Source organism: Triturus cristatus, chromosome 2_2 (assembly GCF_964204655.1).
Source record: "Triturus cristatus chromosome 2_2, aTriCri1.1, whole genome shotgun sequence".
NCBI classification, from domain to species: domain Eukaryota; kingdom Metazoa; phylum Chordata; class Amphibia; order Caudata; family Salamandridae; genus Triturus; species Triturus cristatus.
The window spans coordinates 61630268-61646672 of NC_140582.1; the positions used below are offsets into that span (position 1 = coordinate 61630268).

Consider the following 16405-nt stretch of genomic DNA (forward strand, 5'->3'; position numbering starts at 1 on the left):
AGCCAGAGAATGTCCTTGCAAACCAGTATTCTCTCTCACTCTGCATGGATCTAGTCTTTGAAGCACCTTAATTTTCTGTTTAACACTCTTTTTACTATATTCTCTTAAAAAGTCACGTAATTTATCAATAGATTCCTGACGCACAGTACAAATACTACTACAATTCCAAGTGTACACTGGAGCTTTAGGGCGTCTTCCCATAACCTCATCAGCCATCACTTGTTCCTCATTTCTTGGAACCATTTTCTCCTTTTCCATAACACAACCATCCTTAACTTCATAAGCTCTACCATTGGTGTCAACTGCATGCAACAAACTATTACTTTGAAGATAACTCTCTTCATTAACAAATGGTTCAGTACTTGAACTATGTTTCCATTCTCCTAAGAACACTTTACAAAAGTTATTTTTTTTTACTTCTCTTTTCCTTTTGCTTTGTGACTTCATTGCATTCACTAATTTATCTAATCTACGCATCCTGTTCAAAATTAAAATGAATAGTTTTTTTTTTATTTCTAAAGACTTTGTAACAATACTTTCAATACATCACTTTTTCTTATAAAATTTTGTTTTTTTCTTATATTTTTTCACATCCTTCAGCAAATTTAACATCCCTCTTCTCTGAAACATTTTTCGACGAATGTTTTTAAAATCTATTTTCCGTGTTAAGTCACTTTTCCTAACTTCTGAGTCTATATTAGCCTTTTCTTTTTGCTGTCGAATCTGTTGTTGTTTTGTACTTGAAACACTGTTTGAATGTATCTTCCGATCATTTTTTTTTTTGAAGATATTTTTAAAAAATTCTTTAGTTTGCTTACCAGAAGACTTTTTCTGTTTTCCAACACGTGCTTCGCCTCCTATTTTTTTTTATCAGTCGTCTTCAAATATAGTTGTTGTTTCTTTTCTTTTCTTTTTCTTGACTTTATAGGCATCTTTATATTTTTTCACTGTTGCTCACCAATACCTGCAAAAAACTTAAAAAAAATACCTTTTTGTAATTTAAATTCATTACATTTAAAAAAAAAAAAAACTTTTCAAATCCTATCACATGAGCTGATCCTTTCCTACGAGTCAAACTCTTACAAAATAGAAGAAACATGAATTAAATCTTTGACAACAATTCCTGTGTGCCCACAGGCTCATGGTGTGATTCTAGGCAGAAAAAGATATTTGGTTGGCAATTTGAATGCACATTTACTTCTGTTGAGGAGCAAGTGATAATTACTGTAACAGCCTGACACATGTTCCTTCTAGTTTACACAGACAGAAAGGAGCACATGTCCTAACAGCTCCTTGAGACCATGACCATGTGTTACTGGATGAGTGATTAGATTAGAGCAAAGGAAATGAGCCTTGGTGATTTAGAATCTAGTTGCGTTACACACTGCTATCTGAAACAGCACACAGAGCTGACTAATAGACATGGGAGTGTAGCAGAAGTTGCTGCGTGTGTGCAAAGAGTGTGTTTCTGGAGACTGTGCATTGTCAGCTGCAAGAGAGATCTGCATGGAGACTCCCACAACTGCATGAAGATTACAGACATGTGTGCAAGAGTACATGTGTGGTAAGGGTTAATTGGAGTTTTCAACATGTAGGAACCACCTCAGCCATTGCAAGAATTGATGAAAAAAGTACCATGCTATTTTCAAATGTGTTTGCATTTGCGCCACATTTTTGAGATACTGATTTCTGCTGAGTGCTAACCAACACATTGGAAGAAAACAAGCTGGGCCTTTCCTGAAAGTGCAAGTTTTACAGAACAACAGCAACACAAATTAAAACGCTAACAACAATTCCTGTATGCACAGAGACTCATGGTCTCATTCTAGGCAGAAAGCAATATTTCCTTTGGCGATTTGAAAGCACATTTACTACTGGGGTAGAGCAAGTGATAATTACTGTCTGACACATGTTCCTTCTAGTTTAGACAAGCACAAAGGAGCACATGTCCTAACAGCTCCTTGAGTCCATAAACATGTGTTAGAGGGTGACTGATTAGACTAGAGTGTTACAAAAAACAAGCTGCCCCTTTCCTGCGAGTGCAAGGGTAATAGAGCAAGACCAACCGGAATGAAATCTCTTTACATTTCCTATGTGCTCACTGTCTCATGGTATGATTCTAGGTAGAAAACAGTATTCCTGAGTGATACCAGTACAATCCTCTGCTGATGACGTCACATATTACATCACTGATGACATATGTGTCTTTCTGAAAAAAAAATATTTGTAATATATGTATAGCTAAAGATTAATGGAAGAAGACATGGGTAAATAAGTGTCTAAATACAGTGATGTAATATGTGACGTCATCAGCAGAGGATTGCGGTCGCGTGAGTTATAGTTGCCTGCACTAACTATAACGGGGGAATTTCAATGGTTTTTCACGAGTGAAATGTCCAGCTAACTAGAACATGTGTGAAACCTATGGTTTTTTCAGTAAATTTGTACGTTTTTTTAAATGCTAAGTTATGTATTATTTTTTTTTTTAAGGTTTTTCACCGTGCGCGTACCGTACGCGCAAGGTGCGCTTCGCGCACCGCGTGCCCACGTTACGCAGTTCGCGGAATTTTTCCGTTCCTACCGTACGCGCACGCTACGCGTACTCTGCGATTTTTCCCAAAAAAATGAAAGGAAATTTTGGCCCTTGGGGGTCCTTCTGGGACCCCCTGACAAAGGCTAGGGGGTCAGGAACTGTCCACCCTGCCCCCTTTTCACGTTCTCCACCTTTGTTTTTCACCCCCTCAGACTGCGAGAGACAAAATGGCGGCCGACACTTCCTGGTTTCGACCGATTCGAATGTTTACTAAGATCTAACAACCAATCAGAATCTCGCTCGCGCACGGCAGCGTACAGCAAGTTTTACCGTACGCGCACGGTGCGCGCTTATAGATATATATATATATATATATGCTTTTAAATGCTTTTTTCTCAGGAAATACTGAATAGATTTACCTGCAAAAGGCACATCCCTGACCTGAGGACTACCTCTCTGCCAAATTTCAAGTAATTCTGTTCAGCCGTTCGGGCTGTAGCTTGGACTAAAGGTCCTATGGAAAAATGCATGGGGAAAACGCGTTTTGGGACCCCCCCTTTTTCTCAGCCCCCGCTTGACGAATCCCCCCGAGACTTTCAGGGGAAGGAGCGGAGCGGAGCGCCCCACCTATTTTGAAAATTTTGCGAGGATTCGTCAATCAGCGCCAAAGTTATTCCAAATAGACTGTTGCGGATTTCCTATGGAAACACGATCCTAACTATAACTATCTACTGGCGGCCGCCAGTAGTGTGTGTGTGTGTGTGTATATATATATATATATATATATATATATATATATATATTGAAAAAACCGTAGGTTTCAGACATGTTATAGTTAGCGGAAATTTGACTGATAAAAAACCAATGAAATTCCCCCGTTATAGTTAGTGCAGGCAACTATAACTCACGCGACCGCAATCCTCTGCTGATGCTAATACTGTATTTAGACACTTATTTGCCCATGTCTTCTTCCATAAATTTTTAGCTATACATATATTACAAATATTTTTTTTTCATAAAGACACATATGTCATCAGCAGAAGATTGCGGTCGCGTGAGTTATAGTTGCCTGCACTAACTATAACGGGGGAATTTCATTGGTTTTTTATCAGTAAAATTTCCGCTAACTATAACATGTCTGAAACCTATGGTTTTTTCAGTGAATTTGCAAGGTTTTTTAAATGCTAATTCCTAACTATAACGTGTGTGAAACCTATGGTTTTTTCAGTGAATTTGTACGGTTTTTTAAATGCTAAGTTACTTTACGCCATTCGTGGCGTGCACGCCCACTTAACGCAGTTCGTTCCGTGCGCGCACGGTGCGCTTCGCGCACCGTGCGCACACAGTGAGCACGCGGTGCGCTTCGCGCACCGCTCGCCCACTTTACGCAGTTAGTGCCGTACACGCAAGGTGGGCACGCAGTGCGCTACGCGCACCGTGTGCCCACGTTACGCACCGTGCGCACATGGAGGACATATTATGCGCTTCCTTGTGATAGGTAATCTGTTAAATTTAATTTGTAAGTGATGACAATAATATGCCATGCACAGTGTTTTTTTTTTTATTAAAATTTTTAGCGTAAGCGCACCGTACGCGTACGGTAAGCGTAATCGGCGAAATTTTCAAAAAATAAAAATTTACCGTTTTTGGCCTTGGGGGATCTTTGAGGACTCAACTAACATGGCTATGTGCATGGGCGCTGTCTAAACAGCCCCTTTATATGTTTTTTGCCTTTGTTTACAGCCCCCCCTCAGAGTGCGAGAGAGAAAATGGCGGCCGCCGCTTCCTGGTTTCGACCGATTCGAATGTTTACTTAGATGTAACAGCCAATCAGAATCGCGCTCGCGCACGCCACCGTACGCGTACGGTAAGCTTACGGTAAGCGTACCGTAAGCTGGCTCAGATATATATATTGATTTAAAGGCTATTTTCTCAGAATCTACTGAACAGATTTACACCAAACCTACAAAAGGCACTTCCTTGACCTGAGGACTACCTCTCTGCCAAATTTCTAGTAATTCTGTTCAGCCGTTCGGGCTGTAGCCCTGTCTAAAGGTCCTATGGAAAAATGCATGGGAAAAACGCGTTTTGGGACCCCCCTTTTATCTCAGCCCCCGCTTGACGAATCCCCCGAGACTTTCAGGGTAGGAGCGGAGCGGAGCGCCCCACCTATTTTGAGAAATTCGCGAGGATTCGTCGACCGGCGCCAAAGTTATTCAAAATAGAATGTTGCGGATTTCCTATGGAAACAGGGTCCTAACTATAACTACCTACTGGCGACCGCCAGTAGGTAATTATATATATATATATATATATATATATATATATATATATATATATATATATATATACCACCAATCCCGCTTTAAGGATAAAAACGGGTCTGACACATGCTTGGGTTGCAATTCAGTAGTTTAATGCCGCCATATAGCACTTTTACAGTAACGCGATGTCATCTCTCGCAGCTCCTGGCATATATATATATAATACTCACACTCACTCACACACTCTCACACACACTCTCACACACACTCTCACACACACACTCTCACACACACACTCTCACACACACTCTCACACACACTCTCACACACACTCTCACACACACTCTCACACACACTCTCACACACACTCTCACACACACTCTCACACACACTCTCACACACACTCTCACACACACTCTCACACACACACTCACACACACTCTCACACACACTCTCACACACTCTCACTCACACACACTCACACACACTCACACACTCTCACACACACACTCACACACACACTCTCACACACACTCTCACACACACTCACACACACACACACACACACTTACACACACACACTCTCACACACTCACACACACTCACACACACTCACACACACTCACACACACTCACTCACACTCACACACACTCACACACACTCACACACACTCACACACTGACACACACACTCACACACTTACACTCACACACTTACACTTACACACACACACTGACACTCTCACTCACACACACTCTCACACACACTCTCACACACACTCTCACACACACTCTCACACACACTCTCACACACACTCTCACACACACACTCACACACACTCTCACACACACTCTCACACACACTCTCACACACACTCTCACACACACTCTCACACACACTCTCACACACACTCTCACACACACTCTCACACACACTCTCACACACACTCTCACACACACTCTCACACACACTCTCACACACACTCTCACACACACTCTCACTCACACTCTCACTCACACTCTCACACTCTCACACACACTCTCACACTCTCACACACACTCTCACACTCTCACACACACTCTCACACACACTCTCACACTCTCACACACTCTCACACTCTCACACACTCTCACACACACTCTCACACACACTCTCACACACACACACACACACACACTCTCACTCTCACACACTCTCACTCTCACACACACTCACACTCACACACACTCACACTCACACACACACACACTTACACACACACACACACTCTTACACACACACACACTCTTACACACACACACACACACACTTTGGATTTGCAGGATGCCTATGTCCTTTTTCCCATCCAGCTGGGCCATGGGTTTTACTTGCAGTTCAAGGATGACCAGGAGCATTTTCAGTTTGGTGTGCTCCCCTTTGGCCTTAATAGTGCTCCTCTGGGGGTTCACAAAGGTCATGATGGTGATTGCAGCATACCTTTTGAGATCTGGCATACCAGTATGCCCCCTGTATCGACTGCTGGCTGTTGAAGACTGACTGGCCTCAGTCAGTTGTGGACCACCTCCAGACAATGAATCTCCTGTTATGCTGGGGTTCTGTAGTAGGGGATCTCTGTATAAAGTCATAATCGTGTGAATAAGTCCCGCCCATGTGCGTGGACCCCGATGTCTTGACCGTGACCTTGCCCTTCTAGGTTCTGCAGGTGGCTGAGACAGAGGAGGAGGCGGAGGAGTAGTAGTCCTGGGCCACGGAGGCAGTGACTGGTGAGGAGCCACAGGCTGACCAGGAGCAGGTTCCAGTGTCCTAGTTGGAGAATACGTCCTGGAATACTCCGAGTCCAAGATAGATACCACCCTTCTCCGTTTGCGGGCTGACCTTGCAGAGGGAGCCCTGGATGTAGTGCCCCTTGACAGCGAGCGCCGATGTCGTTGTGACCTAGAACTTGCTGTTGACGTTGAAAGGCTGACCACAGAGGGAGACCTCTCGACATTGAACTACGATGATACCTCCTCGACGTCGACCTTCTCGACGTCAAATGTCTCGACGGCGAGCGCCGATATCTCCTTGACCCAGATCGACGGCGATGGTGTGTCGACGTTGACCGGGATGTCCTCGACCTCACCCGAGGCCTCGACGTCCGTCCCCTTGACGTTTATCTTCGACGTCTCTTCGACCCAGAGCCCTGAGTCGAGGGGGAGCATATCGTCGTCCGATGTCCCACCTGCAGCCTGTTGTCTTCTCTGCTCCAGGCCTTAAAGACGAATCTTCTCCCTGTCATGCAGGGTCCTCCTGGAGAAGGATTTACAGATGGCGCAGGATTCATGAACATGTGAAGTAGGTAGACAGAGAATATAAACTCTGTGGGCATCCGACTTGGCCTTCTTCCTGCCACATTCAGGGCACTTGTCGAATAAAGATGTGGGCTAACTGCCCAAAAAAGACAGCAAAAGGAAGGAAAAGGCCAAAGACGTCGAGTAAAACACTCAAACTAACTTAGAAAGCTTAATTATTGAAAAATATACCATTCAAGGTAGAACTCAATGCTCCAGGGTACTGCTAGCAGGAGCCGGAAAAAAGAACTGAAAGTAACTAGCCTTTGGCTGTGCATCATGGGATACCGAGGGTCTCTGGAAGGAAACTTAAAGGCACGGTATCCATTTACAGACACATAATGGCTACCTATGGGGGCCTGTCTGTCCAACCCTTCATCTCTATCATGAAAAAAGGATCTTTGTGAAGGGGAGTTTCTCTATGGGTGAAACTCAGTAAAATAGTTAAATTTAACTGTTACCTGGCTATCTTTTTCACTTCAGGATAAAGTAATGGCCAGCGTAGCCTAGTTGTTTGTAGGCTGCATTATTGTCTTTCTTTATCTCTTAAGTGTCTATGCAGGACTGCACAAGAGGACAACTTAAGAGAATATATCTAAGTGCTCTGGGGTCCACGCACATGGGCGGGACTATTCACATGATTATGACTATCACAGAGATACCCCTACTACAGAACTGGAGTTACAGATACGAAACTACTCCTTCACTGTCAATGTGCCGAAGTCGCACTAGACTCATTCGTAGCGATGCCATTCATCAGGCCTTTCCTTGATACAGGGGATTATCTGGCCTTTCCTCTGGATCAGCGAGTCCAGGATATTAGGGCTATGATCCCGATGTGTGTCTCAGTGATGGTGGCTCTGAAGTTTTTTGGTCTCCTGCGTTCTGCTTATCAACCATGTCGGATGGTGTATGTCAGGTCAAGTCAAGTCATAAAATTTGTATAGCGCACTACATACCCAGAGGGTTTCAAGGCGCTTAGGAAGGGGAGGAGGATTATTTGTCAAATATCCACGTTTTAAGCTGCTTTCTGAACGCTAGGTGGTTCTGGGTGAGGCGAAGGTAAGCGGGGAGTGAGTTCCATGTTTTAGCAGCCAGGTATGAAAAGGATCTGCCTCCCATGGTGGTCTTGTTGATGCGAGGTACAGTGGCGAGGGCTTGGCTGGAAGACCGTAGTTGGCGGGAGGGGGTGTAGAAGGACAGTCGAGAGTTGAGGTAATCTGGTCCGATGTCGTAGAGTGATTTGTGTGCGTGGGTAAGCAGTCGGAAAGTGATCCTCTTATTGACGGGTAGCCAGTGGAGGTCTTTAAGGTGACCAGAGATGTGTTCGTTGCGTGGGATGTCTAATATGAGCCTGGCTGATGCGTTTTGGATTCGTTGGAGTTTCTTCTGGAGTTTTGCGGTAGTACCCGCGTAGAGGGTGTTTCCGTAGTCCAGCCGGCTCGTGACCAGAGCGTGGGTGACTGCCTTCCTGGTTTCGGAGGGGATCCAGCGAAATGTTTTTCTGAGCATGCGAAGAATGCTGAAGCAGGAAGAGGATACGGCGCTGACTTGTCTGTTCATTGAGAGTGAAGAATCCAGGACGACGCCAAGGTTCCGTGCGTGGTCTGTCGGGATGGGTGCTTTTCCGAGGGCTTCCGGCCACCAGGAGTCGTCCCATGCAGAGGGGGAAGTACCTAAGATGAGGACTTCTGTTTTGTCTGAGTTCAGTTTCAGACGGCTTTGTTTCATCCATTCGGCAACTTCTTTCATTCCATCGTGTAGGTTAGTTTTGGCGGTGCTGGGGTCATTGGTGAGAGAGAGGATCAGCTGAGTGTCGTCCGCGTAGGAGATGATGTTGAGGTTGTGTTGGCGTGCGATGGCCGCGAGGGGGCTCATGTATACGTTGAAGAGGGTGGGACTGAGTGAGGATCCTTGAGGTACGCCGCAGATGACTTCAGAGGCCTCGGACTTGAATGGAGGAAGGCGGACTCTCTGGGTTCTTCCGGTGAGGAAAGAGGTGATCCATTCAAGTGCTTTTCCTTGGATTCCGATGTTATTGAGGCGTTGTAGAAGGGTGCTGTGGCAGACTGTGTCGAATGCTGCAGAGAGGTCGAGGAGGATGAGGGCGACTGTGTCTCCATTGTCCAGTAGAGTTCGAATGTCGTCTGTTGCTGCGATGAGGGCGGTCTCAGTGCTGTGTTTTGCTCGGAAGCCAGATTGTGAGGGGTCGAGGGATTTGTTGGCTTCGAGGAAAGCGGCGAGCTGGTTGTTGACGGCTTTCTCGATGACTTTGGCCGGGAATGGAAGAAGCGAGATGGGGCGGTAATTTTTGAGTTCGGTGGGGTCCGCTGTTGGTTTTTTCAGGAGGGCGGTGAGTTCAGCGTGTTTCCAGTCTTCTGGGAAGGTAGCAGAGTTGAAGGAGCAGTTGATGACGTTTCGGAGGTGCGGTGCTATGACGGAGTCTGCTTTGTTGAAGATGTGGTGAGGGCATGGGTCTGTGGGGGATCCTGAGTGGATGGAATTCATCAGGCGGATGGTGTCATCAGTGGAGATTGGGTTCCAAGCGTTGAGGGTGTTCACGGGGGGAAGATGGTCAGCAGATGGTAGGGTGGGTTGGTTTCCGGGTTGGTTGTCAAAGCTGTTGTGGATGTCTGCAATCTTGTTGTGGAAAAAAGAGGCTAGGGAGTCGCAGAGGGTTTGAGAGGGGGTGATGTCGTTGGAGTTGGCCGAGGGATTGGAAAATTCCTTGACGATGTTGAAAAGTTCCTTGCTGTTGTGGGCGTTGTTGTCAAGTCGATCCTTGAATGCTGTTTTCTTGGCTTTTCGGATCAGTTGGTGGTGAGTGCGGGTGGCGCTTTTGAAGGCGTCCTTGGTGCTGGTGGTTGGGTCTTTTTTCCAGGCCTTTTCAAGGGAGCGGCAGAGTTTCTTGGACTTCTTGAGATCATCGTTGAACCATGAGGCTTTCTTGCTGCCAGGTTTGCTTTGACGTTTTTTCAGTGGAGCTAAGGGGTCGGCGGTGTTGGATAACCATAGGGTGAGGTTGGCGGCGGCTTCGTTGGCGTTAGAAGAGAGGGCTGGGGAGTTTCGAAGGAGCGATGCGGAGATTTGGTCTGTGGTGATTTTGTTCCAGTTTCTTTGCAGGGTAGGTTGGGAGTGGTTGAAGGGTTTCGGCTTGTTGTAGATGAAGTGAACGCAGCTGTGGTCGGTCCAGAGGAGATCCGTAGTGTGGCTGAAGGAGACATGATTGCTGGATGTGAAGATGGGGTCGAGTGTTTGACCTGCGATGTGGGTGGGGGAAGTGACTAGTTGTTTAAGTCCGAGGTTGGCGAGGTTGTCCAAGAGGGTGGTGGTGTTGCGGTCGTTGGTCTTTTCAAGGTGAAAGTTGAGGTCTCCCAGTAGGATGTAATCTTTGGAGGGGAGCGCGTGTGGGGTGATGAAGTCCGTGATGTCTTCACTGAATTTTGCGCGAGGTCCTGGAGGTCTGTAGAGGAGAGTGCCTCTGAGTGTTGTTTTGGGGTCGATGTGGATCTGGAAGTGAAGATGTTCGGAGTTGGCGAGATTGACGTCAGAGCTGGTTGAGATGCGGATAGATTTCTTGTGGACGATAGCGATTCCTCCTCCTGTGTGGCTGGTACGGTCTTTGCGGGTGATCTTATAGTCTTCAGGGATGGCAATGGTGATGTCTGGTGCGGAGGAAGCATTCATCCATGTTTCCGTAAGGAAGGCGATGTCCGGAGAAATGGTGTCTAGTAGATTCCAAAGGTCAATGGCATGCCTGTGGACCGATCGGGTGTTGAGAAGGATGCATTGTAGGTGGTTGGGGTCGGGAATCTGTGGTGTGGTCGTAGCAGAGATGTTGTCGGTACCGATGAATTTGCAGGAGTGGCATGAGAAAGGGCCATGGGTGTGTCCAGGAGCGGCTTGGACGCAGTTGGGGGCGCGACCGGGGTTGAGGGCTAGGAGGGTGGTGGCATCGTAGGTAATGCGGGAGGGCTGGGTAGCGCGAGGGGCAGGGGGTCGGGCGCGGTCCAGGCGCGGACGGGCGTAGACGGGCTTACCTTTGGCGCACCTTCGGCGTGGACGCTGCGCGTGGGGGCATTGGCCATAAATGGATGGTGGGGGGGAGGGGCGAGGGCGCTTCAGCTGGGAGGCGGGGCGGGCAAAGGAGGACGACAACAACAACAAAATGGAGGTGGAGGGGTCAGGGCGGCAGGAGCGCTAGGGGGGAAACGCAAATACTACAACAGGGTCACGCTACGGAACAAAATGCAAATGAGTTAAAGCGGCGAGATGAAAACAAAATATGCAACAGTCACGCTAGCAGTATCGCACTGCAAATGGGCAAATCGGTAAATTCAGCAATCAAAAATGGGCAAAGCGGCAGTTCCAGCACGCAGCGGCAATAAGAGCATACAGCAGGCTGTAATTATTAATCGCAGTCCAGGTTAGAGCGTAAGCGCTGCACAGACGATACCTCAGCAGCAGGGGAGCGACCACTCAGCTCGGAAGCGGAGAGCGAGTCACGGCAATTCCTGGTGTGGGAGCGCTGTTTGTTGTCTGTGGGAGGGCGCTTCAGCTGGGAGGCGGGGCGGGCAAAGGAGGACGACGACAACAACAACAAAATGGAGGTGGGGGGGTCAGGGCGGCAGGAGCGCTAGGGGGGAAACGCAAATACTACAACAGGGTCACGCTACGGAACAAAATGCAAATGAGTTAAAGCGGCGAGATGAAAACAAAATATGCAACAGAGTCACGCTAGCAGTATCGCACTGCAAATGGGCAAATCGGTAAATTCAGCAATCAAAAATGGGCAAAGCGGCAGTTCCAGCACGCAGCGGCAATAAGAGCATACAGCAGGCTGTAATTATTAATCGCAGTCCAGGTTAGAGCGTAAGCGCTGCACAGACGATACCTCAGCAGCAGGGGAGCGACCACTCAGCTCGGAAGCGGAGAGCGAGTATGTATGCCCTGCTGTGGGATCCCAAGTCTCAATGGGCCCAGCACCAAGGGACCCTGTGCAGTTCCATCAAGGATTCAGAGCAGACTGCAAAAAATCTGCAGTGGTGGCTGCTCAATCTCCACTGTCAGGCCCTTTGCCTACATCACCCAGGGCTGACTGTGATGATGGACGCCTGGCTGTTAAGATGAGGTAGTTGCCTAAAGGAGATGAAGTTCAGTGTATTCTGGTGTCCGGAGGAGGCCGGCTCCACATCAGTCTGCCGGAGTGGTAGGCCATTTGTCTGGGTCTAAAGGTCTTCCTGCTGTCACTCAGTGGAGGCTGGTACAGGTTCTCACGGACACAACTGCCATGTGGTACTGCAACAAACAGGGTGGATTGGGGTCGTGGGTCCTGTACTAGAAGGCCTTGTGCCACTGGAACTGGCTAAATCATTTGAGCAGTGCCCAGACTATGCACCACTTAGCAGGATCTTTAAACACCTGATGGACGATCTCAGCCAGCGACACCCATACGGCCCTCTCTTGGAGATGCGTTCTGCCAAGGGTGGCGCACATGACTCTTCTATGCCTTCCTGCTGCTATCTCTCTTGGCCTGAGTTCTGACCATGATCAAGAATGACCAGGCCAAAGTCATCCTACTTGCTCCAGATTTGCCCGGTAGATTGTGGTAACTAGAACCTCTGGGCATGAGCATCCATCTTTCAGCAGAAGGACAGGGTCTTGCAATCAGGCTTGCGCAATCTTCTGTTTAAATGCAGCTCCAGCTATCAGTTACTGGACAGAACCAAGTCGGTACAGAGCCCATGAGGCCACCTTCCAGGTTAAAGTATCTACAAGAAAGAGCATTACAGAAGGTAAGTAACTTGTTCATCATGTGCAGTTAGTCTAAAAAGGCGGTTTATACTAGTTTCAAGTGCACATGTCTACTGGAAAGCGGCCCCTGTTATATTGAAGTATTTGCATGTGTTTCGTTTTAGGCAATTACATATTATTTTTTATTTTTGTGGCAATTTTTTGCAATAAATCACACAAGTGCTTTACAAGGTTCGTTATATGTTCTTGCCACTTGACAATATGGTTTTGACAAATTGTTGCATTTATTTGCCGATAGAAGTTTGGGAGGCAATTAAAATTAACATTGTCTTCCAGGAAGATGCATATAATTCTGAGTTTTAATTAAGAATGTATGACAGAATGGGAAAGCCTGCTGAATACTTTACTTGTTTCTTTTCTTACAGGTGTTCCCTTTCCCAAAAACTTCATGTCTGTGGCAAAAACAATCCTTAAGCGTCTTTTTAGAGTATATGCTCACATCTACCATCAACACTTTGATCCAGTTATTCAACTGCAAGAGGAGGCACACCTCAATACATCATTCAAGCACTTTATTTTCTTTGTTCAGGTAAGGCATGTCTCTTATGGAGGGAACAGAGTTTGTTAAATCGTAAATTCTTGTTTGTCCTTTATATTTGATGAAGACCATGTCATGAAGGCAAAGCCCTAATGAGGATTACTAGGTTCAGGCTTGTCACTTGTGGAGATCAATCTTTCACCTGTTTGGCCTCCTCGGCCTGGAACAAACTACCTTTCTCACTGTGTAGAATATTCAAGAACGTATTTAGATCTAGGCTCAAAATCTGAGTATCTGATTATTAAAGTTAACTTTCATGTGCTCTCTTAGCTTCTTAGCGCAGGGAAGCCCGATTAGGTCAGTACACCACAGAAGCTGCTCCTAAAGTTATGACCAACAAGCTCTCTTAAGTACTAAGTGAGGATGCTGGCATCTCACAAAAAGTGAAGGACTGTCCTCACAAACCATCAGGTGTCATGCTTCATCATCAGCAGTCCTCGCCCTCTAGAAACTCTGTTTGGTAGAGGGCGGGCCTTTACCTGGAGACAGGGAGGCACTTCCAAAGCTAAGTGGGGGCCAGTGAAAGTGAGTGAAGTTGAACACCAGTAGTCAATCTACAGCAATCACTAGGGTGAGGGGACAATAATATCCCCCACTTCACCATTATTGTATTTTTAGCACCATATAGTTACCCCCTTATGAAATGTAATTTGGTAACTGTACTGGTTTTTAACCAATCTACAGTACGTGCTCTGACTATTACCGCTGATTTCCTCCATCTGAATCTGCTTCTTCTGTACTACCTACACCCGTTCCTCAATCCTCAACAGTTTTGAGGTCTCCATACCAGTTTCTCTGGTACCTTCGATGTCTCATCAGGAAGCCCACACCACGGATGATGACCGAAGGATAATTGGATGACAGATCACTCCTTACAGAATGGGATGACTATCAAATACAAACGCCGTCTCCTTCGACACCTGCTCCTGTTGACTCGCCTCCAGTTGACATCGGAGGTTTTCATGTTCTAATGGAAAGTGTAGCACGATTCCTTCTTCCCATGGAAACAAAGAAGGATGATTGGTTAATTTACGATTTTAAAGACCAGCAGAGGAAACAAGTGCGAAGTATTCCTATTATTGACTTTATTTGGCAGAAAGGACTGAAAGTCATGCAAGCTTCTGCCTCCTTTTCAAGGCCAGGCAGGACCGCCGGAATGAAGTATAAGGCATCGGATAACTCACCAGCATGCCTGATAGGCCAGCCTAAGGCAGATTCGTTATTGCCCAAGCAACGCAACGCCGAGCACTGAATCCCTCCTCTCCATTGTCTGCTACCCCCCGGATCGGAATGGGAGACGTCTGGACGCAATTGGAAAAAAGGTTTCGACCATGGCGGCCACTACTGTTCGTGCAGCTAACTCACTGGCCATCTTGGGTCGCTATGATAGACAGATGTGGTCCGACATCTCTCCTTACATCGGGCGGAAGCGCTAAAAATCCTTCAAGAGGGAGAACGAATCTCTGCTGGGATTATCGATTCTGCTGTGGATGTTGCGTCTACGGGTTTTCGGCAACTGGCGGGTGCGGCTGTCCTGAGGCGACAGGGCTGGTTGAAATCCACATCATTTTGTCAGGAAGTTCAGATGAAAATAATCTACATGACTTTTGACGGTGAGTCTCTTTTTGGTCAGCATGTTGATGAAGCCCTACAAGCCATTAAAACGGATACAGAGACAGCGAAATCTCTCGGTACTCTTCAGTTTCGAAAACCGCCTTTTTGTGGCGCTAGAGGTCGTGGATCTTTCTCCAGTCGAGTAGGCTATAATCAGTCAAGGCAATACCAGTCCTATCAGGGTAACCGTTACTCCTCACAATAACAATCCTTCAGGCAGCAATCAACTACGGCTTATGCACAAAACAGAAATAAGTCATCTTATCGTGGACGGAATACGTCTAAGAAGCAGTGACAACGGCCACCTGCTCTACCACTCAATCCTACAAAAGTTGGAGGAAGGATCTCCCGTTTTTACTCAACCTAGTCTGCTATAACGACAGACAAATGGGTCTTGGACGTTGTGGCCAGGGGCCACGTTCTGGAGTTTATCAAACTTCCTCCACATTGTCCTTCCAAGTGCCTGCCTCCAGCTCATCTCAGAGCTTTTCTCTCAAATCAATTTGATGTTAAAAAAAGGGAGCGATCAAAGTGGTTCCGAAATTGCAAAGAGGCACTGGTTTCTATTCCAGATTTTTTCTAATAAAAAAGAAATCTGGAGAATGGCGCCCCATCTTGGATCTTCGTTCCCTCAACAAATATCTCAAAAAACAATCCTTCCGGATGTTGACTTTACAAGAAGTCCTTCAACTCCTCTCTGCGGTGGATTACATGACCACCCTCTACCTCCGAAATGCTTACTTTCATGTACCAAAGTTCTTGAGATTCAGAGTGGCTGGCAGGGACTTCCAGTTCAAAGTCCTTCCCTTCGGACTACGTTCCGCGCCCCGTGTCTTCACCAAAGTTTTGGCACCGGTGGCTGCACACCTTCGGTTGGAAGGAATCCTAATTTTTCCTTATTTAGATAACTGCCTTATCAAGGCGAATTCCTTCGCAGTCGCAAACGTCCATACTCAGAAATGTCTGTCACTCTTCCAGTCTCTGGGTCTCTCTATCAATCTGGACAAGTCTCCACTCATCCCATCACAAACAAGAACATTCTTAGGAGCCACCATAGACACTCTACGGACACAAGCCTTTGTCTCAACCGAAAGACAACAAAAGCTGTGCAAGCTTGCTCAACTAATACGATCAAGAGTGCTTTTCTGTCCGACAGTTCAAGTCACTTCTAGGGATGCTCTCATCCTGCATTCCCTTGGTCCCCAACTGTGGTCTCATCTCACTATGAGACCCCTGCAAGAGGAGCTCAAAAATCAATGGCTACAGGTCTCAGGGTCCTTTGATCTCATCCGCATCACTTCTCAGATGCGG

At 46.7% G+C, this 16405-nt stretch overlaps 1 protein-coding gene across 1 annotated transcript in view; it reads left to right on the forward strand.

Moving 5' to 3' along the window:
* MOB1B (MOB kinase activator 1B) overlaps window positions 1-16405 on the forward strand; it is a 277702-nt gene that overhangs the window by 239708 nt on the left and 21589 nt on the right. The window contains exon 5 of the mRNA XM_085640995.1: window positions 13308-13471. Coding sequence (XP_085497121.1) covers window positions 13308-13471 — 164 coding nt within the window. The remainder of the gene's footprint in view (window positions 1-13307; window positions 13472-16405) is intronic.